Raw genomic sequence first — 25,013 nt, 5'->3', positions numbered from 1 at the left:
GATCCTGGTTCTTGGCCATTGCTTGACTTCAGTGAATTGGTCACCTGGAGAATCCTTTATCTAAGGTCCCTAGGGACAACGCTAGGACACTAGATGGCCTCGAAGGGGATATCTCCCTAGACCACCCGATTCCCTTCCAACACCCACCCCACAATCTACTTCTCCTATAACAACAGTCTATTAACACCCCCCCATTTCATCCTTATTGTACGATCACTGTATATTGAGTAATGTTTTGGTATTGCACTTCTTGCAATTTCCACTTACTCTTGTTTATACTGTAAATGTTTAATATAGCAGTTAACTATGTGTAAAAAAACTCACAACAGATACGTTCACTCAAAACGGGGGTTGTGTATTTAAAGTAAGGCAAAGTGATCCTTTATAAGGACGAGAGCAAGCACTCGCCCGAAGGCAACATATTTCTTCCTGGGGCTCCCTCCTGACATCAGGGCTGCAAGGTTCCAGATGTGGGCTTCAACTCCCCACCGAATGTATAGATAGGGAGTGTTACGTTCTCATTTGGGATTCTCTCCCTTGGATCCCTAGTTTGGTGTTAAACTGTGGTGTAAACACAGCCCTTTGCTGCCCCTTCATACTTTACTTTGACATCTGTTATACTGTGCCTACATTCACTCTCTAGAGTTAAACCTTAGTTTGCTCACCCTGGTGTACCCAGAATTTAAAATAATGAAGTGACTTCCCCCTTCATGACACCCAAGTTCTATTGCAGGCTAATTATTTTATCATCTTGTGATATTAATGCAGCATCCAAGAATGAAAGCATTTGTGTTGCAATCGCAATTGTTTATCAATGTAAATAAAATCTAACGTTTATGGAGTAACCTATCGCAATCAATTGGGTCTGAATAGATTTTCTATTTCTCTGAAAATCTTAGATTTATTTTGTAAACCTAAAAAGATTTCTCTTGACTTAAGAACTCGAGTAGAAGCTTGCAAAGTTGTGCCTCCACATGATACCCACCTCCAAGCTAGTGTAATAGGTAAGCATTTTGGCAGCATTACTGCAGTAATAAGTAGTAGTAATCATTTTTTTACTGTATCATTGGAAATGAACAAAACAAATTCATGAGATTTTCTGTGGTATTTTGGAAACCTGCAGTACTACTCGTTTAAGTCCAGAAGGAGACATGTGCACAGGTCTCCATCACTGCGAGATTTCACATTTCTGGATTGATTGGTGCCTGCTTTTTCTTCATGGGCCTGAAATGTACGGAGGGGTTTGATTTAAATTTTGTAGTAAAGTTTGCAATCGTATGTTAACACACTTCCAGTTTCCCATAGAGCAAACGTTTATTACTGTAGCTGAACAATTTTTTTTTTTACAGTTTATTAATGACGTGTCTATTTTAATTTACCAAATGTAACATCCTTTTTAATGTCTGCTTTCTTGTTGTTGCAGCTTTAAACAATCTGCATACCTTAAAACCATTATTTTGTTTCCAGTTTCATAGTTTGAACGAGTGTGCAATCACAGAACCCAGTCTTGCTGAGGCAGATGAGCCGGGAAACTCGAAGGTTTGTTGCATATTTCTTAATTGTGACCAAAGACGTCCTAAGCTGCTTCTGAACCTGTGTGCCTGTAGAACGTGTGATAGTGAGCAGAAGTATTAGTGTCATGCTTGTTGCAATTAACTGAGTAGGTAGGTCATAACTCAATTGAGTACAAGTCAGTTAAGTAGACCCTTTTTGTATCACCTTTGAGTGGCCAGAGAATGCAAACCATCAATGGCCTTAACTCCTTTGATTATTACCTGCTTGTGGATTTCACTATGTATACAAGCTGTCTTTCTTATGAACAGTCCCTGTGACAAAAGCATTATGCTACTAATAGTGTTTTCATATTTTGACAAGTTTGTCTGGGTATTTTGCCTTTTTACATTTTTATTGCATTTTATAATTTTGTACATAACCAAGCCACTTTTTTAATTCAAATGCAATTTCGATTTTCCTTTCTGCAGAACTTTTATTTTTGTCGCCTCCATGTTTCTTTTTATTGTGAAGTCCGTAACAAGAAAATAGTGTCAGGTTCTTTGCCTGAAACATAATGTTCTAGCCTTCCCAAAAACATACGGATATAGCTATAAGATGGTAACAGGAGGTTGGTATGTGTCCCTGCTCGTATAGTTGTGTGTACCTGTAACTAATCTAGTTTTATGGTCTGACTAAGGCACAGACTTAGCACTTTCATAGCCATGGCAGTATACAGGAAAACCACAGTGTCAATAGTGGCTGTTGAAGCACTGTTATGGGATTTTGGAATAGTGAATTGGGTGAGGTGGGCCTACCATTGAAGAGAACGTTACTACTTAATTTGATATTTGTGTTCTAAAACTGTCGGATTTTGTATGTCTGGCAACCAGATGGGTTCAAATGGTGGTTGGCTACAAAGATTTTAGCAATGTAGAACAGTTTTCTCAAGTAAACACCTGTTACATTGTGCCCATCTAAGCAAAAGAAATCTGGACTAACAGGAACCTGTTATATTTGGGAAACAACCCATTTTTAGGTAGAGCCTGTCTGGAAGACCTGCTGTAATCACTCTACCTAGTGTAATCCTGCCTAGTGCTTGTCATTGGTTCACTTCTGTGTTCCTCTTGTTTGTGGCTCCTTATTGGTTGGTGCTTACCATACATCATTTCCGTCTTACGCTGAGTAGCAACAGCCAACTACAGTTTACTTACACTGTAGGTGGCTGTGTTCGTTTGAGGACTACTTGTTTTATTTCCTCCTACCAATTTACTGTGGCTTTATGGGCCGCCGCACTTTTGTGGCTTGATTTAATTTGTTGTCGCTTACAATTAACATTTTCTGTATAAAACATTCTGCTGCTCCACTACATAAAATACTCCTAAATCAAGTTAACAAAACGGCTGCTGCCATTCGTGGGTATAGACTGCATTATTATAGGATACCTCACATAGCATCAGATGTTTTACATTGTAAGTAACCAGCTCAATAACATCCAAAGATCAACATTGAAATACAAAGGTGCCGTCCAGTGTTTACGAACAACATTTAATGCTGGTTACACCACCAAAATATTATATTGTGATAAAGTAACAAATGAGCAAGGCAGTGTCTGCTTCCCATTTGGACCTCCATTAACTTCTGGTTTGAAGCTGCAAACATGGTGTGTTTGCGGCGAGTGAGACTGGACTCTTGAATCTGACGGCAGGAGGCAAACTAGAAAAAAACGGCCTCTCTCGGGTTGTTAAACACTTCACTTCTCAGTGCCACTCCGGCCTGCAGTAATTAATATCGCACGGTTAGGTGAACCCGTTGGAGGTGTCTGTGTGCATGTGCGGTCTCCATGTAAAACAGCTGGAATTCGCTTAATGTGAGAAAGTGGCTCTATATATACTGGACCAAAGTAAGGTACAGTGTATAGAGACCACCAACCACAGAGGTATAACAGAGGTTAAAGTCAGGGCTGACCTTACTCTCAAAACTGGTAGCTTGGTCGAGCAGTAAGGCAGTACCAGAGGACAGTGTAAAGCATTTGTTGCACACACTGTCAGCAAAAGGTTTCACACACTCAAGGACTGAAATCCAGGCCAATTGTTTTTATATCAAGATATAACTGTTTTATTTTTAGAACCAACTAATATGAAATATACTTTTCTCAATAATGAGTGATCTCAGGTAATTACTTTGCAGAAAGGTAATGACTTTGTAAACACAATAGTTACAGGGGTTGCAGTAGGCCCAGGCGAGTGAGGGGGTCTCCACCCAGGGGTCCAGCACGTGGTGTCGTAGGGATTCTGCTCCTACACTGCTTCAAATGTGCAGGGCAAATGTTCTTTTGCAAGACTGTTTCTCGTCATTTGTAGATCCTGTAAAACATTGCAGTGTTAATCTACAACAGCCGCCCGGTCTAGACCGTCAAGGTCCGGGACGAACATCTTGATACCAAAGAGCATTTTGTATGGGGTCCCCCCACCCAGAGATCTTCTTGGGAGGTTAAGGGCACGCTATTGAGGTGGGCCAGCCAGTTCCTGCCAGTGCCTATAACCCTAGCTGTCAAAGACTGCTTTAAATCACGGTTCATTCGTTCCACAACACTATTACCCTCAGGTCTGTATGGAGACGAAAACTTGACTTGGACCCCCAATGAAGACATGGCATCCTTATAAGCCTTCATGGGCAGCTGTAATCAGTGTGGACCTGCGGTCCGCGTTGGGAATTAACCTTTCACCAACGTCTGGTATCTTCACATAAGGAACTTTATCAGGACTTAAGTGGTATGAATACTTCAAAGGGAATCCCTTAGGATATTTACTTCCCTTCCCAGTCGCAGCTACAGCCGCCAAGATATCATAATCAATCTTACTCTTGGAACGTGTAACTGCCGCAACCAAATATGTCGATACTGCTGATTATGCGGCCTTATCGGCCAAAGAATTGCCAACAGCGTGGACTCCTACGCGCTAATGACCAAGAGTGTGAATTACATACACGAGTGGCAACTGCTTTTTAAGCTCAGCCACTCGAACCCAGATCATTTTATGTTTTATTGTGCTACCCTTAGAATCACAAATCATTCTGAATCCAAAAGAACAGATTTTCATTGTAAAACTGGACACAGTAGTAAGAATCACTCACAATAAGTCGTCACACTAGGATCAGCGTACTCTAATGCAAGCATCCGAGCACGAAGCTCTGCCAATTGTGCGGTGCAGTACCCTAAAGTCTGCGTGTGCACGACATTGGACTTGAATTCATCATTCACCATGGCACCTACCACAATAGCGCAAGCTAAAACTTATGCGTGCTTAGACCCATGCGCAACTTGCGCTGAACCATTAGTGTAAATGATACAATGGAAATCCTCCAAAGGCCGCATAGTCAATGGCGCAGTGTGAACAAATTCATACTGCAAAAACTCTAGTGACTGTAAGGAGGCATCAAAAACAAAAATTGACATCCGGGGACGTCAGGGACGCAGCCCATTGTATCCACCGTGGGTGCAAAGCTTTAGAATTTGGTACACTGGCTTTCGTCACTGCTCCAAGTGCAGGATACGGGGTAACAACCAACATGCGTTTTCCCTGCGACAGTTCCCGTTCCTTGAGAATCGCCATTTGCACTGCTGTCAACTTTTTCCACAGAGGAAAACCGCATTTCAGCCGAAGTGTACAAGTGTGACTTGTAAGCAATAGGTAGAGTGTCACCCTCGTTAAAAGTAAGGTAAGTGAAACCCACCGTCCCAGGGATGATTCTTATCACCAGGTTGGTGTGGTTATCACGAGTCAGTAAGAATTTAGATTCTAGAAGATCAGCCTGCAAAGAGTGCAAAATGGCTGAATGTTCCGGCAGCCAGCAAGATTTGGTAAAAGTTGGTTGTATCAATGCATACAAAGGCTTGATACGCTGGGCATATTCGGGTATGTATGTACGCCCGAAATTCAAAAATCCCAGCAAGGACTGTAATTTTTTCAGAGTTGTAGGAGCACGCAGTTGTGCGCATTTCTCAAAGAAGTGAGGAGCCAATCCTCGACCTTCATTGTTGAGCTCGTAGCCCAGAAACAACAATGTGTACTCTGCAATGTGAGATTTTGCAAAGTTGAATTTGTAACCGAAGTCCGCAAAGCTACAAATTATGCGGTCAACGCGACACAGATGCACCCAAAGTTCGTCATCTGTGAGATAGATGTCATCCACATACGAACACGCATCCGGGTCAACTCTCTCCAAGAGTTACAATGCGGGCGGCAAACACACCTGGACTATTTTTATAGCCCATCGCTAGGCGTTTAAACTGGCGTTGTTTACCGCCACAGGTAAAACTGGTCCATTGGGAACTTAGACCATCCAAATTGTGGGCAAAAAACCATTACATATGTTAAGTGTGGTCTTAAACCGTTTACGCACAAGACTATCAGCTAGAGCAGAGCCGTGGGTATTCTGTACTGCACAGGTACGACAATGCGAGTTTAAATGCCGGTAATCCAATACCAAACGGTACGAACAGTCCGGTTTGGTCACAGTAAAAAGCGGGTTATTCATCGGTGACACACAAGTTTCAATTACACCCTGATATTCCAATTGTTCAAGGATTCCCGCAACGTAAGCCTTAGCTTCACGTCGGATGGGATATTGAGGTTGAGGCTGTGGCATAGACCGTAAGGGAATCTCGTGGTGTGGGGAAAATGTATCCCAACTACAGTGTGTACGGTACAGAGCCGGCGCAAGGGCTTTAGCCCACTCTTCTGCAAAATTCAGCGCATGCTCCTTTGAGACAGTGTCCTTGAAACTAGGGAGGATCACCTCCTCCCCTCGGAGCTGCGAGGACAAAAGGTGGGGGCCAGTCAGCCTCCGCTAACAAAATGTCATAGGTAGTTGTAAGATTTTCCCAAAATACCCCTTTTATGGTAAGTTGTATGTCGCCTTCAATTAAAAGGACTATTTCATAAAGTCTATCAGGGGGAGCTACTCTGGTATCAGCTGTCTCCACAACAACATATCGGTCAGTTGCTGTCACCTTCAGTAGTGGACGCAGGGCCTCTCGCACTATGGTCATCTCCGCCGCGCTGTCCAGCAAGGTCAGAACCCATGTCAGATTCCAAAGCTGCGTTCTCACTATCTGTGGCATATCTCGCTGTTAAAGCGGCAACCTTCTTCTGAAACTGGGTCTTTTCGGTGTCGAATCGTCCTGCTTGCCTTTACCGTCTTTCGGGCGGGGCTGGTCGCGTCCCTGCTGGCCACCCCTACCTCTGCCGCCTCCACCACCACCGGTTGATGAGGCCGATGAGTCCTGAAATGAACGAGGAGAACGTTGTTCAAAAACCTGAAAACTATCAGGTGATTTTATCGTCGCGCAAGTCATAAACACGTTCTGTAGACGTAGGCACTGGAGACGCGGGACGTGAACCCTGTTTCTATCGTTTACCCTGTTTTTGTTTTTTCGGCCAAGTCTGCTTCTTAGCCTTGGGCTGTTCATCAGTTTCTGACTTCGGCCCTTGGGGTTGTTTTTTCTCTTTGGTAGAGAAAGGCTAGACACCCAAACTATTACGGCCCACGGTTTTATAAGCCGCCTTAATAATTCTTGTTAACTGTCGGGGTTTATCGGCATCGGGAACCACCTGCAAAGCATTAGACACCTGAAAGCTTACCGAATCTCCCTTGACATTAGCAAATACGAGAGCAGAAACTATGTCAAAATTGCCGCAGAGCCGCATACCCAATTCAGCCGCTGCCTCAGGTCCGTGCTCATCTTGAACATGTTTAATGACCGAGGGTAGGACGGTCATTGACGGAGAGCCGAAGCACCTCGTATACACCGCCACAAAAATCTTACCCCAAGACTCAGTCACCAGCTTCCGGTATCAAGTCTTTAGGCAAACTAATTGTCCGAATCCTGTGTTTCTCAACAGGAGTCTTGTTAAGAAATACTGCTTCCAGCTGGTCAAACTTCTCGGCAAGCCAGAAGGGTAAATCATCCTTATTCTGGGGGCGCTTGCCCATCACTGCGTTGACCATCACGGGACTAAGCTTCATTCCGCTCGGTCCGGCTGGAAGTGCTGTAACACCTGGGGCTCCTCCCGGGAGATTGCGGGTAATGTATTGTACTAACGACCTAATACCGCTAATCGTAACTGTATGTAGTAGTCATATCTGCAAGGGGACACGCACCTGCTAGAGGATGCGGTGTGAATCAAGCCAAAACAGGCCAAGTAGTGGCTGGAATGGACAAAGGACCTAATCTTATCAATAACGTGTGGGGTAGGGCACCATTAAACCAAACTCTGTGCTGCCAAGCATTAATAGGAACTTCCTGTGTTCTATACGGAACATATTCTGCGGGCACGGCTGTGGGAGTATACGTGTCGAACACACCTGTATTTGCGTTCACAGCTGGGAAGGTCGCCCACGAGTAGAAAATCTCAAAAGGGTAAGCCACTTCCGCACTGCCATGCCCTCCAAGCCAACGTTATCAGCTTGCAAATGATTGCGTATCGCAATGCGACTATGCTGCAGTATATCAACGTATGCCGTAACGACACACTAAGAAAGTGGTAAAATGAATAACCTTTGTAGCACAACTGGGTAGTAATTAAAAAATAAACCGTTTGAACTGATTCAAGCTTGAAAATACCTATTTAACTATAGGTAGGTTTGTCCAACGCTATTATCTGGAAACAATAGTGAAGGGGTTAAGGACTGATAGAAGTACTACTCAAGTGTCACGTAATAAGACCACCAACGGTTGGACGCCATGTCGCAGGGATTCTGCTGCTACACAGAACTGTACATAGACTTGGAACCTCCGTGAATTAGGATGAACCAAAACTCTCCTTAGTATCCAAAATCCCCTACCAGACTAGCAATCAGTGTCTCATTGGTTCTTCCATACCCCCAATGATTAGACAACCCAGAACATGGACTTGGAACACCTCAGGTAACGTGGAACACATGAACACTCTTTCGTTATACTATCATACCAGTCCAAAATGAGGAGTAAATGAAGACCAGTGCAAGTTTGAAATATTTATTTCTAGTGCCGTGTTCTCAAGCGCAGTATCTTAGCTAATACAAGCAAACATATTTTAAGCCACAAGGTTATCAGCATAGTTACTATTCCATAAAATACAAAGGGAGAAAGCATGTTAAAATGCTAAAGGGGAAAAAGGCTAAATGGCACCTCAGTCTTACCCTCCCTTGATATTATATTAATCCACAGAAGGTCTCTTTGGGTTTACAAGGGCGGCCCCATACCTCTGGTCCTAGTAGAAAGGGATCACATTTTCTGCGCCAGCTCTCTGCATGCGAATGTTCTCCAAACTGTGTGCATGCTCTGCGCCGTGCATTATTAAACACACCAAAATCAGAGGTGGCTACAGCTGCATATGTTATGTCTAGGACGTGCGCTGATTAGACCAAACAACCACTGTGTTGAAATAACCTTGAAGGCCTCGGCACTCACTGTTCAGACATAGCTTACCAAGCAGGGATGATATTATAGGAAAGCATATTATTCTCGTGTGAAGCAAAATATTCTGCTAGACTCTAACAATTTATAATATTGTGTGCCGTGTGCAAAAGCAGCAGAGAGGAAAAATGGCGTTTAAACTTCTAATAAGCTCATGCTAACTTAACACAGTGTAAAGGCAAAGCCCATCTCCATGACAGTGGATTGTAGGTTAGGTTTCAGGGGGCATCTCTAAGAGGCCCTCTGAGGTGCATTTTACATTAAATCCCACACAGGCACCAGTGTGGGTTTAATGTGCTGAGAAGTTTGATATCAAACTTGTCAGTCTTCAGTGTAGCCATTATGGTGCTGTGGAGTTCGTAATGACAACCTCCCAGCAACATATACTCTTAATGGCATCACTGTACTTACAGTACCCAGGGCCATTCCTGGGCACTTAGGGGCACAGGGCTCATGTACCTGTGCCCATACCACTGGCATAGGGCACCCAGCTAGACGGGCGACTGATGTATGCCAGGGCAGTGGGGTTGTGGGCATGGGACACCGGGATGTGTGCCATGTCGACTCTGTTTATTTGGTACTTAGACACTCAGCCTGCAAGGGCAGTGTGTAGGTGTCAGGGTACAGGACCCCTAAGGGTGGCACAATAAGTGCTGCAGCCCTTAGGGGTCTTCTCTGGTCACCATGCCCTGGGTACCTAGGGTACCATTTACTAGGGGCTGACAGGTGGCCAGAGATGCCAATTGGGTTTTGTTTCAACACAGCTTTAGGGAAGGAACACAGGCCCTGGGCACCTGGTTGGCAGGAGCCCAGGGCACACTCAGTCAAAGCATATCACCAGTTCAGCAAAACGTGGGGGCATACCAATGCAAGAAAGATGGCACTTTCTCACACTTGAGTAGACTCATTCCTTCAGTTTAAAGGGTAAACCTTAGATTGGGGTACATAGTATGTAGCCGTACGTTGGGCAGCATTCCTATATGCCACACTGTCATTCTCTCGCAAAAGAGCTGAGCTCATGCAACACTGCTGTGCCGTCGTTTTTCACATCGGTCCCACCACCTACAGGGCATGGAGAGGCACACCGTCCAGTCTAACCGCAGAAAACAGCACCTGCAGTATACCATAAAGCACTGACAAATATACCACTGACCAGTCCCTACTTAAGCTGTACCTGCAGTTACCATATATACTCGTTCAGTACATATTCTGCTGTATTCCATTCAGAACATGTCGTAATATCGACCAATACGTAGTTGAGGGCACCTGCAGCAGATCATATCACAGCAGACCTATTTACAATTCAGAGCTGTAACACTGACCACACCTATTCAATAGTGTGTACCTGCAGTATGATAGATGACACTACCAAGCATGCTACTCCTGATTGTGTACCTGCAGTATAGCCTCAGAAGTGTACCTGCAGTAAACTACAAGGCATTGACTAAAACCTACCCATAGTGCACTTGCAGCATGCAAAATACCACTAACCAGTCCCTACCTTAGGTGTAACTGCAATATGGCCATGAAGTGCAGGTATTCTCCCTTTCAAATTGAAGAAGCATGTATTTAGTACCTGACAGTACCTGCTTATGCAAACCACTCCAATTGATCATGTAATTTCCTGCAGCAACATGAAAAATATTTACCAATATCTGACTCATGTACATAGTACATAACTCTCTCACTCGCTGCTAGCGCTTTGTACCGCATCTGGGCCTTAGAAGCACTTAGTCACATCAACACAGTGCAATACAGTAAAGTCACCCATTCCCACGGAGAGGAACACCTGCGACTGCTTAATTCCCCTTAGAAGTGCACCAGGAGTACTGGCTGACAACAGCCTATCGAAGGCTGTTAATTGTCAGTTCCACGCAGCTTACACCAGGGCTTGCAGAATATCTGTACCCTAATCAGCATGGAGACTGGGTGTAGTGTAAAATTGTGCACCAGTTGGAGAACCTGGAGTTACTGTCAGTCCCTTCCTCGAGCAGTCCGCCAACATCATGGCCCCTGTGCAACTGGAGACCAGTGGGCAGCTGGTACCTGCCTCAACTCCTCCACCTCCCAGTGTTCTGCCGTGGCTGCTGGAAGCACAGGCTACAGGATGAAAACCCAAATGGATTTTCTCCTGCAAACCATTTCTGATCTGATCCGTAAGTATTACAGAACCCAGGTTCTATATCCTTAGATGCCACTATACCATTTTCTTTTATTTCTTTGCTACACATTTCCCCACTCTATACCATACTCATGTTAATGCAGTGTTTGATAGCCTATGGTCTTTTCTGCACCCATCCTTCAGTTAACTATTTTCTCCCTCTCTTCGGTCACTACTCACCATCTGCAAATTATACCCTTTCACTGTCCATAATGCCAGACGCACGTCTTTTCACTTAATTTTAATCCCACTTACCTGACCACTGAAACTTCATATCCTCAATGATCGAATATTTACCAATCAAACATTATTATTATTATTCATGGCATCTCACATCAGGGCTTTATCTCATCATATCCCCAACTGGCTGGCTAAATCCCTTTTCGCATTCGCAAATTTCTCACCCTTGTATTCACTCTCCTAGTGGTCCAAATCTTTCTCACCCACAGATATAAAAATGACTTGCGCAGCACTTTATGCACAGTTGTAGTAATAGTTGTGTTGCTGTGGTTAATGCACCTAATTATCAGATTGCCCTTGTGCCTTCTGTTATTGGCGCCAGGGCCGGACTGGGAACCAAAACCGGCCCTGGCAAAGTGCTCGGGGGGGGGGGTTGAGGGTGCCACCGAGCGCTTTGCTAGGGCCGGTTTTCGTCCGACTTTGTTCCGGGCCGATTTTGCAGCTATGTTGCAAAAACGGCCCTGTAACAAAATCGGCCCCCAGGGGCTCAAAACCGGCCCCCACCCTTGCAGGCGCAACGGGGGATTGCCCGGTGCCCGCTATGGCCAGTCCGGGCCTGATTGGCGCTGGGGCTTGTATTACATTTTTCATCTGTTCATGTGTTAACGCACCTTTTACGAAGTTTCTCTACTTGAGAATATAGAACAAATCATGCATTGCTATTTTATAGTCTTGTCAATTAGGAACAACTTATAGAATGTGCAATCTTGGTTTGAAAATATAATCTGCATCTGTTATGCTCATTGTTCGCCTTTTTCACCATCAAGTATTTCTGCCCCACATTAGCATTCTGCTGTAGTCACCACAAACCTGTCTAAATAAACAATAGTGCATTTTTACAAAAATTTCATTTCCTGAAAAAAACAAATGGAAATTTCTGATGGATACATCTGCCTGTGGATTCCTCAACTTTTGAATTATCCCTTGCGCAGCATTCCACAAACTTTTTTCATAGCTCTAACGCATTGACGAGAACGTCACAATGGTATGGCTCCTCTCGACTCCACGTGACCTCATTAGAGCCATAAGAAGTGTCCCGTCAGCGCGCTTACGTCAGTTTATTTTTTTCCGCGCTGTCGACGCATAACTGTTTTTCTTGGACTCTCCATTTCTTTGTAATCTACATTGTTGCAGTTGTCTGGAAACTGTTTCTGTGCGATGTCTACACAGAAAAAGCCTGATTTTAAACCCTGTAGGGAATGTGGGGACCATATGTCTGTCACGGACCCCTACGAAGACTGCCTTTGGTGTCTGTCGTCTGACCACGACATCGAGGGATGCTCTTCGTGTCATCTGATGAATCTGGAGGTCCTCAAAGAGGGAAGCAAAGTTGTGTTTGGCCCGGGCGAAGGAGTAGAAGAGAGGTCAGAAGAGGACAAAGTCTAGGTCGAAGTGGCCAATTCCTGACACCTCGGTTGTCCAAATATCACAAGAAGCAGCGTCATGGGTCCAAGCATCTCCCTTCGGACAAGTCACTGAAGTCTGTGTCCCCAGTCCGACAGCCTCATAGTAAGTATGACTTCTCACCTTCACGACAGGTAACTCCGGTGCACTCCGACGCCGAGAGACTCTCTGGCACCCAGAGAAGGGAGTCATTTGCTTCCAACCACTAACCAGCCCCCCCCCGCACTCCAGTGTCTCAGACTCTGCAGTGAGAACCGGACTTTCCGACCTTGGCATCTTCCAGATCAGGCGGTTTCGGATTGGTACCCACTTTTTCCGGCTCCAGGGGTGGATCCTTCGCATTTTTTTAATGCAATGTATGGCATGTTTGCCAGGGCGGCAAACCCATCTGGCGTGCCTTATGGGACTGCTTGCCTTTAAAAAGTGCTACCCTCAGCATATTGCCCCAGCACCCTTCATACCTTTCATGCCAATGACTCCGTCTTGACCTCTCCTGATGCAGAAGTTCTCGACGCCGATCCTGTCCCAGGAAGGGTGGACTATTCTCCGGCACAGTCTGGTTCCGGTCCGGCGCCATCTCTACTTCGTGCGGTGCCCCTGCTGCTCCTGAAGGACCTCAATCGACGCCGGCCCTAAGGTCACTGGCGCTGTCTGGCGCCGCCGACGCCTATTCCAAAGATGCGATTGAGGAGGAAGGGTCAGAGGCTTCTGGAAGAGGATGATAGGATGCTTGTCGCTAGGCAATGTCTATATTTTAGAATTTCCTGTTTTCTTCTTTGAATTGTATATTGTGTATATTTGTGCATATATTGTATACTGTGTATTCTTGTGAAATATATTCAGTTTGCCTCAAAGGGCACAGAAAAAATAGGTGGCACTGACGTCCGCATGCTGACTAGGTCTTCTTATGGCAACCTTTCCTTGCTTTGTTAAAAAATAATGTATTACCTGGACTACTGCTTGTATATTTTTTACAAAACTAGCAAACATCATTTGCAATGCCTATAGCTCTGCATTTTATTAATGCTATACCTAATACAGTGCAGATACTTGTTGTATCTTTAGCTAACGTCTGTTGTTTTTCCTTGGTCCTCGATGCTAATCTACATAAGACTGAGATTCGGCCCAGGATTCAAATTATTTTAACTGTTTTTGGGGGACGTGGGCAAGATGGCGGCTTCGTAGAATACAGTATTGTGTCCCTCGAGCACCCCTGCACTGAAGTTTTGACATAGCGCCTCTCCCCTGGAGCCTCGGACCGCCTCTCCCCTGGAGCCTCGGACCGCATACGAAGTCTGGTTTACTCCCGGGACTCACACGGCGTCTGTGGAGAACGTTTCGACCTCCAAGATCAGGTCGAAACGTCCCCGGTCCGCGGCTCTGCTGCGGCCCGGGGCCTAACAGGGCTGTGAGTCCGCGGGACCTTGGCCGTGGTGAGAGCCTGCGGTGGCGTGACCTGGTGGCTGTGCCCGGCAGGGTGCGAGGGCACTGGCTGGCGCGCAGCAGCGGTGCCTGTTCCCCAAATAGAGACAGCCAGCGGAAGAAACGCTGCAGGTTGCCACTGATGGAAGAGTTGATGATTGCCGCCATTACACGCTTCTGTAGTCTGGGTTTGCCTCGGTGCAGCGCATGGAGCTGAAGACTGCAGCGGCTGATTTTCAGAGGAGGTTGCAGGCGTATGAACAGCTTGCTATACCACACGTCCCTCTACGCAAGGTGAGGCATAGGAAACTCAGCGGTGATTCCCAGCGCATAGTGAGTGCTGCCCGGACTTGACTAGGTGCCATCCGCCATTTTAGAGGGTGAACGCGCGTGAACTTTGCACGGTGACCACGCACACGCTGCGAGGTAGGACACTAGGAGCTGCGATCATTGCCCTTGAAACCTATCGCAGAGCGGCACTTTGATGCTTGAGTCCAGGCTAGAACCGCGGCAGGAGTTGAGTGCCGTGGCCTGGGGATCGCTGCGGGCCGTACTTTCCTGGAATAGGCCTTAAATGTTTGATACGCCCATGAGGTCGAATTGCCCCGACAGCCCCCTTCAAGGGAGAGACGCAGCGGCGCGGAGAAGCCTATCCACAGCGCAGGAAGCCAGTGCTAGCGGGCTCGGCTGTCCACCGCCAGGCTTACCAGAACACACTCGCCTGGGGGCGCGTCCTACCTGTCAGGAAGAAGGGGTGTTGGTTCTTTTGACTCTGCAGCCTCCTTCCCTGGTGCCCTTCCAATAACTACCGCACGGAGCTCCACCTGGGGAAGGTATTGCAGCTGCTCGCTACAGAAAATGGAAATCACTGAAGGACATGCTTTTGGAACAATCTGGGGCGACCTCAACATCCGGTGAGAAAATGCAGGGTCTGGGAGATGGCGATGACGCCCCGGCTACTAAAGCGTTCGTGCTGGACCGGTTTACGGCCATTAAAGAGGATATCTAGGCTCTTAAGGGCCAGCTCGCCACGGACCTACGAGAAGTGCGGAAGGATGTGGATGAAATTGGGGAGCGCGAGGCCATGCTGGAGGAGCATGATGTCAACCGAGAGGAAGACCATCAGCTGCAACAAGACATGCTGCGCCTTCGGGAGCAACACCTGGACTTACAAGCACACGCTGAGGAACTCTAGAACCGGTCTCCTCGAAACAACAATGTGAGAATCCAAGGCGTACCACAGAAGGAAGAGGTGGATGACCTACGGGCCTACGTGGCGGGCACTGTTCAGTCAGATGTTGGAAGAGCCGGAGTCTGTGGACATTCAGATGGACCATGTACATAGAGTGGGCCTCTCACTTTTCGCCAGTTCCCCACCACCGGACACCCTTTTGTGTGTGCACAACTTCCAGTTGAAAAAAAGCATCATACGGAAGGCGAGATGAGCACAACCCTTGCAATTCAGGGGACGGGACCAGAAGGCTGTCCTGGTCCATTGTTTTTTTTTGTCAACTCTTTTTATTGGCAGTTTTTTGGAAACTTTACAAGAATTAATATCTCATTGCATTAGACATTTTCGCAATTACAGCACAGTAATTGGGCATGCCAGACGCACTTCGTTGGGCCTAGCAGTTTGTACTAATGGGGTACAACAACCATAGGTGCTATCAGAAGGAGAAATACCCACCCAGTACTGACTAAACACATGCTGTCAGGGCACCGGCCCTAGAGTGAGTCCATGGCTGTCCACATGCCAAGTCCCCGTGTGATAGCATAGTTGGGGGAAAGATCCTCCCAGAACCAGTTTCGTGCACAAGATAGACTTTTATATAACAATTGAAACCAAACATTCAAAGAAAACAGAAAGAAACATCTGCAGGGTGAGGAAAAAACACCAGTGTCTATTGGTCTCTCCTTCCCCTCCTGGGCAGCCCCCCCGTAGGTAGGCTCTGTGAACAACATAGTTGTATTTGGCGGAAACGCAGGTTTCTGGGGATGTGCACCAGGCATTTGAGTATCTTGTCCCATTCCTGGTCAGACAGTGGCCTGCCCATATCCTGCTCCCATTTGTCCCTAAGTGGGGTCAAGCTAGTCCCTGTGTGCACCCTTAACGATCCTGCAAACCAATGTACCAGGTGCCTTCCCCTCCCCATGACATGTAGGTATTGTATGGTTAAATGTTGTGCGGGCTCCGAGGTCATGTCTCCCTATTTGGTCGTCATCTTTGCCACTATGGATCTGTGCAGTAGGAACCCCCCGGGAGGGAGTCCGTCCTACGAGACCAGCGTCTCATACGGCACCAGCTCGCCGTCCCGATAAGTCTCCCAATGTCTGTACATCCGCCTCTTTCCAGTGGTCCAACATGGGTCTCGCAAGAACTCCGTCGCCTCCCAGAAAAGCCTCCAGAGGCACCGCAGGCGCGTATGTGATTGCTTTTGCAGAGCCCTATTTCTTACCCGAAGAGTACTTGTATGCCACCGCCAGCAGTAACGGGGTGGGCCTCACAGGTGCCGCCAGTGGGTGGAAAAGCTTAGGGATTTGCTCTAACGCGTACTGCGGCTCCATTGTGGTGGTGTCTTCCCTGCCTCTGTCTACCAGCCAGTAGGCGATCCACTGGAGTTGCGCCGCTAAGTAATAATGCTCAAAACAGGGAGCAGCCAACCCGCTACTATCCGTTGGCAGGAACAACTTCGCAAGCGCCAGCCGGTGCCGGGACGTACCCCAAATGAAGTCCCGTAACATCACATTGAGCGACGAAAAGGAGGGTGGCACTGAAGGCATAAAGGCAGGACTTGCCCACGTTTACTCTAAGCCCGAGACAACCGCGAACTGCTCCAGCACCCGGGCCAGCCTCCCCAGCACGCGCATCACATCTTTAACGAACACGAGCAGGTCGTCCGCATAGAGCGAGACCTGGTGAGTCATCTCCCAGTGGGATCCCCGCTCCCAGCGTCTGCTGCAATGCACCGCCAACGACGCCAGTGCAAACAGCAGCGGGGACAGGGGACACCCCTGACGGGTGCCCCGGCCCACCGCCACCGACTCAGATATATGGGCCCAGTCGCACCTGAACCTCAGGGTTCGTGTAGAGGAGCTGGACCGCCTGCAGGAAACCCTCGCCCAGGTCATAGCGCGAGAGCACCTCAGCTAGGTACCTCCATTCCAGGCAGTCAAAGGCCTTTTCCCAGTAGATTATCTGGCATCCTGCCCTGGGCCATTCGCTTGTTGCCTCAGTCGCCACCCTACAGAACCTCCGGAGGTTCAGGGATGTAGATCTCGCCAGCACAAACCCGTTCTGATCGGGGTGCACTAGGTGGGGGACCACTGCCGCGAGCCGCTCTGCAAGAATTGTCGCGAAAATTTTATAATCCGCATTGAGCATTGCCAGCGGCCTATAAGAGCCTAAAGCAGTGTGGTCCCTGTCCGGCTTAGGTAAGGAGACTAGAAATACTTCCCGCATGGACGGGGGGGGAACGATCCTTCGACTATGGCTTCGTTAAACAGCCGAAGGAGTAGGGGTGCCAAGATGTCCCTGTTTGCCTTATAATATTCCGCGGGCAGGCCATCCGGCCCAGGGGTTTTGCCAGTCACCATGTCCCCTATTGCATCTCCCACTTCCAGTGTAAATGGAGCATTGAGCTCACCCCTATGGCCCTCAGATGCCCCGGGTAAGACAAGAGCGTCAAAGAACGCGTCCAGCGCGTGCCGGGGGCCTGCGCCTCGAGACGGGTATAATTGCCTATAAAGATCGGTCCGAGCACGGTGAATTTCTGAGTGTATACCATCTCCCCCTCCGCAGTGCGCACCGCACCTATAGGGTTTTGATGCCCTTCGCTGTCCACCAACCAGGCCAACAACCGGCCAGCTCTGTCCGCCTTGGCGTGTGTCCTGGCTGTATGTGCCGCGTAATTATGACAGCAAAGCTGCTCCAGAAGCGACGCGTGCTTTGTGTGAAGTGCTCTCCTGATCTCTCACCCTCCCTTTCGTATCGGAGGAGCTCTAACTCCAGTTCCATCAGGGTAGCTGATAGCTTTTTCCGTATGTTCCATGTGGCCACCATGCAGTGCCCGCGAATAGCTGCTTTATGTGCCTCCCACTCTACCAGTGTGTTGCTCGCCGTCCCGTCATTGATCTTAAAGTAAGTTAAGATAGCCGTGCCTAGCGAGGATCGGAACTCTGAGTCTTCAAGCGCAGCAGGCTGCAGCCGCCACGTGGATACCGGTGGACGGTCTGCCTCCCCGCTGACCCTGAACCACAGGGGGTTGTGATCGGAGTGCGTTCGTCCTAGGTATTCTGATTTGGCCAGGAGTGGGAGCAACGATTGGGTGCCTATTCTATCCAGGCGGACGTGCAGGTCATGGACCGGGGAATAGGAGTAGATTCTGTCTGTGGTGTGCTGCACGCGCCAGAGGTGACATACCCCCCCAACGTGTAAGCCAATCCTTAAACGCTTGTGCGGTAGACGTCCCTGTCGCAGCTCGAAGGAAAGGGAAGGACCTGTCTAAGTGCGTGTCCAGTATCATATTGAAGTCCCCCCCCCCATGCAGCCAGGGCAGTCCAGCGTATGGGTGAAGGATGTGATTTTAAACCCTCTAAGTAGGAAGGCTGCTCTGTATTCGGGGCATAGAGGGAGCCTAACAGGATTTCCTGGCCATTCAGTCGTCCCCGCGCCAGCGTGTACCTTCACGCAGAATCCACCAACACTTCTGTACAGGTAAATGGGACACCCGCCCTTATCCAGATCAGCGTACCACGCGCGTGTGCAGAGAAAGTTGTACCAAATATCTGGCCCCTCCAACGCCTGCGTAACTTTTCTATCTCAACCAGGGTCATATGTCTCTTGAAGAAGGGCTATCCCCACCCCATGACGTTGTAGGTAGGAAAACACTGAATAACGGCGAGAGGGGGTGTGCATGCCGCGAATGTTCCAGGACATTATGTTAGTGTGTCATGTGTCAGATCTGTTCGCATGCGCTTTGGGCCAGGGGAGCACCTCACGAGGGGTCTTGGAGCGCATGTGTAGGAAGGAAGACCAGTGTGCTGCATTGGAATCATGTGAACAGCCATAAACAATATAACAAGAAGGGGGGGCGTCCCCGGTAGGGCATGCGTCCAAACTGTAACAAAATCCACCTCACCTTAGTGGGCTTGACTCAGCGTGTTTGCTGATTGGGTGCGTGCGCTGCCAACAATCCCATTACTATGTACCCCTAGCACCTTTCGCCTGGGATTGTAGGGGGTGCCACCGAACTCACGATATCCACATCCGCACCTGGGCGGTGTGTGGCACCCGCAGGGGAGCTCACTAAATGGTTAAAGTCAGCGCCTGGTAGACTCAGCCCCGGAGCTATTCCCTCCGCCCCGCAGCCCGTCAGTTACATAGCCATACAAATATACATAAGGGAAAGCAAGCGCATCTTAATAATATCCCTTCCTTGTGCTCAGCAGCGATATAAGGCAATGAAGCATCACTAGTAACTCTCAAGCTAACAGCGAGGCCCTTTCTTTTACTTCCACCCCAAATCACATAAGGTCAGCTGTCTGTGGTGTCACCACCGGCATGGCTATGTCGTCAGAGTACAGTTGAAGGGGATGATGGGATGCTCATGTCTGGTTCACTGCGTGCTTGCAAGTTCTGTCGGTCCACGCCGTGTAGTGCTCTCATATTCACGACCGCTTCGAGAGCTTCCTGCCGCTCGAGCCGCTTTTCCTCCAGACTGGGCGCTGCTGGGCCGATGCTCTGGCCACGACGTGCGCCTCGTTTCCTGCGTCTTCTTGATTTTTGCACCTGCCATTCACCGTCCCCCCTCCGTGGTCTCAGGCCGTGCGCCCTTCCATTGCCCCGTTTCCTCCAGCCAGTCCCTTACATCCGACGGCGCGTCGAAGAAGCGGGCCCCATCTTTGGTGATCACTGAGTCGGGAGGGGAACAGCAAGGAATAAAACAGTCCCAGTTCCCGCAACTGCTTCTTCACCGCCAGGTATGTGCTCCGCCGCCTCTGCACTGTCGCCGTGTAGTCAGGGAAAAACATCACACGGCTGATTCCCACCGTTAGGGTGTCCAGCTTCCTTGTTTCGCGCAGCACCACATCCCGATCACGGTAATTGAGCAGCTTGAAGAGGAATGGGAGAGGTCGGGCTCCAGGTCGAGGCTTCTGCGCCGGCACCCTGTGCTCACAGCAAAGTGCGGGGACAACACCTCCGAGGGCAGGAGGTCTCTCAGCCAGGACTCTGTATACCGCTCCGGGTCCTTCCCTGCTTCGCCTTCCGGAAGCCCAACCACGCGAACATTATTGCCGGGAGCGCCCTTCCGTGTCTTCCACATGATCCTCTAGCACATGCACCCTGACAAGAATGTCCTGAAGCGCCGAGGTGTGTTGATGCACCACCGGCTGCAACTCCTGGAACGACTGGCGCTGCACGGTGACTGTGTCCACCAATTTGCCGTGGTTGGCGTGAAGTAGTGTGAAGTCTAACGTTACCTTATCAATTCGGGTCTCAAGTGATGTCTTCGTATGTGCCAGCGTGTTGCCAATTCGCTCCACTGCCGCCAGTACATAATCCATCTTGGCTGCAAGGGCCGCCACCGGACCCAGATTGTCGCCTTGTGAGCCATGCGGTTGACCCGGTCCCTCTGCGACCTGCTGCTTCTGCATGGTTTTATCCCTTAACCTGCCCATCGCGAGCTGCTGCGCAGACGGCATCCACACCTGCTGACAGCTGCCCGACCTCCGGCACTCTGCCCCAGTCAAGGCCACCACGAGGAGGGCACCTCTTCCACTCCAGCGCCAACAGCCGCCGCCGGGGAGACGCCAGTCCGATCGCCAACGCAGTGAAGGCCCCAGCGCCTAACAGTTCGCACTCACCCCACCGGCGTCCCCGGTAGCAGACCAATCAGTACCGCACACTCCAGCGGGGATGTGCTCCCTCCGATCCTCCAGTCGTCCCGCACCAGTAGTCCCGCGTCGATTGATTACCTATGTCGCCTCAATAGCTCCCACTAGCATAGGGCACAGCGCCACTGCAGCGATATCCAGCGTGCTTTACACAGACCTGAATTCTCAACGCGGTCCCCAGGCACGGCTCCGGTCACAGATCAAGGGCAGCCGTCCCAGGAACCACACCAGGCAAACTGACAGCAACAACAGCGAAAGTGGCTCCAACAGCGGCAACAAAATGGCATCCAGAGCTCGCCGTGCCAGGCTCCAGGCGCACAGTCTTGCTACAACAGTCACGGCCTGAGGATAGTGCATACGGCCACCCAATCAACTTTGGTCAGCACCCAGCACTACAGCTCACGCCAACATCATTGTCCGCTCAAGCGGCAGCTTCTATGCAGGCGTGGCATCCGTGTCCGCCAAGTCTCAGCCCCCGCCAGCCGGCGTCAGCCCCACATACACCTTCAGTAATGGCTTGACAGTCACCACAGCCCACAAGAATGGAGTGCTTGCGTAGGCCCAGGTGGCTCCTGCACCTGGGCCTACGCAGCTGTCACTGCGCACAAGTGTTCCCAATTGCGGCGCCTCGGTAATCCCAACAGCAGAGGCCCCAGTGACACACCCAGCGAAAGTCACACTCCACAGGGCCCCAGTCGCCTGCCGCCTTCTCCCCGCAGGATGCTGAACACACTCCAGGCGCAGGGGATCAAAATGGCTCTCAGCTCCTCCAAAATGGTGCCCGGCGCTCAAGGCGCAGGCCTGAGGGCGCAAAACTCAATCCAGTGGGGCTGCCCGACTGCCGTGGATCATGGGCATCCAGTCCGCCGTGGGTGACAACCAGTCCGGGGATCTGTCTAGGGCGGTGTCACTTGAGCCCCGCAGGTCTACTATTCCCGGGACAGACACCACCAGCCGCCTCCGGCCCTCCTGCGTCCCCCTGCAGCTTCTCTTTCTAGGCTATATCCGCTTCGCTCCCAGGGGCAGCCCCATCCCATGTGGCAGTCTCTTGTAGTGTGGGCCGTTCTGTCCACCAGCATAGGCCCCTCTCTCCTCACCTCCAGACCGAGATCAGCTCCATCTACTCCCCACAGCTCTCTCCCCTCTGCTCAGGTGCCGGCGGGCACCGCACCCGGGCCGCCGAGCTCCGCGCCCGCCTCCTGCACCGCCAGGGATGGGTCGGCCTCCTGGTTTCAGCACCTCTGCGGGATCGCTTCCAGGTCGCCTCAGGTCCCACTCCTCGCCGCTTGTGTGGGGTCCGCCAGCCGCTGCTCCAAGGACACCAAGGCGGGAGCTGTCGCAGGCCCGTTTCCAGCTCCAGGCCCCAAGGGGCCGCCAGGCCCCAAGGGGCCGCCAGGCCTCAATCCGCGCCTGTCACCGGCGCCACTTCACAGCGCGTCCGCTCAATGCATGGCCCCCCATCGCTCCGGCCAGCCGCCTCATCCCTCGCTCCACCGGGCAGCGCCGATTCCGCTACGGGACTGTCCCCCAAGGGCCCAGAGCAGCGCCAGGTAGCCGAAGTCTCTCCCGCCGCAACAGCTGCTGTGATGGCCGCCAGTCACCCCGCGCGGCGTTACACTGCAGACCGCTCCGCCACCATCCGGCGCTTCGTTGGAGCCTCGGCCGTCTCTGGGAGCTTCCCGCTTCGTCCCCGCACCAGCACCCTGCAGCATGGACTCCAGGGCCACCTCCAACAGGGTAATTGCAGGATAATTAGGGGTTTCTAGAGCGGAGCTCTACGCAGACACGTCTGCCATGTTGGCTGGCTAGCCACGCCCCTCCCACTGTCCTGGTCCATTATTGACGACCTTTCCGCAGGCGGGTAGGCACAAGCTTGACCCACTCTGGGCTGGGCCGTTGCCCCGAGCCATGTCCCCTTGAGATTGTCTTCTCATGACGGACATTTGTCGTCTTTTTTTGTATGTTCTCTGTTCTGAGAATTTATTTATCTGGGGGGCGGGGGTGTTTGTGTTATTATTTGGGGAACTCCACACCACCTGTCATGTCTGTTTTGCCGGGGGGGGGGGAGAATGCTGGACGCCTACTCAATCCAAATGAGACTGGGCATAATTACAGCACTAAATTACATAGCACCGTGGTTACATTCCTGGGATTGGGGAAGATCTTAAAATAGTTAGCCTCAATGTTAGAGGCTTAAACAACCCATTGAAGAGGGGAGCAGTGTTGTCCCTCTTGGACAGTGCCGAGGGAGACTTACGTCTCTTGCAGGAGACCCATCTCCTTTCTAAATATACAGTACAGATGCATGATAGATGCTTCCCTCAATAGTTTTGGTCCACTGGCCCATCTAAAAGGAATGGCAAAGCTATTTTGCTTGGGGCCTGCTTCTCGGGTAAGGTCTTGATCACTGTTGCAGAAATAAAGGGACGCGTATTAGATATTAGAATACAGTGGGGTGGGACCTACGTCACTATAAAATCACTCTACGCTCCAAACACACAGCAGGAATCCTTCCTCGTCTCCGCACTCTCGGGCGTTCTTACATTTCCAGATAGTGATCTTGGTGGGAGGAGATTTAAATCTTGTTATGGGCACAGAACTCGCTAGATCTGGTCAGCGAACACATCAAACAGGTGCACTTTCTACTATGGCAAAGAATGGTTGAGGGACAACAGGTTAATTGATGTTTGCCGCACTCAACGCCCTGGGGAGCGTGACTATACATACTACTCCGCAGCACACAACTTATGCGTGATTAGAGCACTTTCTCTCCTCTGCTTTCCTATTTTCTCACCTCCACATGACCATGATAGAACCCCGCTCTTTCAGATCACTCTTGTCACCACACACCTCCCAGCGCAGCGATCACAAGCGTTTCCCCCCTAGTTGGCGCCTTCGCGAGACACTCTGCGCAGCGCCTCAAACAGGTAATAAAGGATTATCTAATGCTTATTGGTGTGGGCTCCACATCCTTGTCCTTCGTCTGGGAGGCCCTAAAATTATTGACAAGAGGGGAATTCATTGCCATCGCTGCGGCATATAACAATCTACACAAGGAGAAGCGTGGTGCATTGGAAAAAGAGGTCCTGGAGCTCGAGTCGATCCACAATCGCACTGGGGCACCAAGGGTTTGGTGGGTGTATGCTCAAACACTTAGATCTGGATCGGGCGGAATATGCCCTTTTGCGACTTCGTCACAAGTTCTTCCTCAGTAGCGATAAGTGTGACCGGATGTTGGCGCATAGATTGAGAGCTAAAACGCAAACCTCGCTCATCCAGTCTATTCGTGATAAGAGGGTAGGAACAGGCTTAGAATGTGGTTGTCTTCCGCTCATTCTATAGCGTTCTATACTCCGAGCAAGACCCTCCAGCCAAGACCCTAGTGCGTATTTGAATAGCAGCAGGATCACACCTCTCTCTAAGACTTCGGCGGAGAGGCTTGATATGGCAATTAGAATAGAGGAGGTGATCAATGCAGTCTCCAGACAGAAGGTGGCAAGTCTCTGGGTCCCGATGGATTTTCAACTACTTTTATAAGACCTTTTGTGCGGAGTTGGCTCCGTTTTTAACCAAATTATTTAATTCCTTTTTAGAGACTGGTAGGGTGACTCCCTCCATGTCTGAGGCCGCGATCTCATTCTGAAGGCTGGAAAAGACGCGATGGAATGTGGTTCTTATAGACCCATCTTCCTCCTCCACATCGACACAAAGATTTTTGCTGGTATTTTAGCTGCCCGCCTTAACCCCCTTATGCCTGACCTAATAGATCCCAACCAGTCTGGTTTTATCCCCCCCAGGCCGGGAGGTGACAACACCAAGCGACTCCTCCACCTCCTAGTTAGCATGCAGCGGTCAAAGAGGTAAGCATTCCTGTTAGTAATTGACGCCGAGAAGGCATTTGACAGAGTGGGGTGGGCCTACCTCTTTGAAACCATGCGT

The 25,013-nt window shown here is 49.8% G+C and overlaps 1 protein-coding gene across 2 annotated transcripts in view; it reads left to right on the top strand.

Annotated features, from left to right (window-relative positions):
* PAPOLG (poly(A) polymerase gamma) overlaps positions 1-25,013 on the top strand; it is a 522,398-nt gene that overhangs the window by 471,776 nt on the left and 25,609 nt on the right. The window contains exons 20-21 of one of the 2 annotated variants that reach the window (XR_013596236.1): positions 940-1,004; positions 1,468-1,539. Coding sequence is in view for 1 of the 2 variants with exons in the window: in XM_078649302.1 (XP_078505428.1) it covers positions 1,468-1,539 (72 nt within the window). In the remaining variant the exon portion in view is untranslated. The remainder of the gene's footprint in view (positions 1-939; positions 1,005-1,467; positions 1,540-25,013) is intronic. The other variant, XM_078649302.1, reaches the window with a different exon arrangement.

The sequence above is a fragment of the Lissotriton helveticus genome, chromosome 6, assembly GCF_964261635.1.
Source record: "Lissotriton helveticus chromosome 6, aLisHel1.1, whole genome shotgun sequence".
In the NCBI taxonomy this organism is placed as follows: domain Eukaryota; kingdom Metazoa; phylum Chordata; class Amphibia; order Caudata; family Salamandridae; genus Lissotriton; species Lissotriton helveticus.
This window is presented reverse-complemented; position numbering and strand designations above follow the sequence as displayed.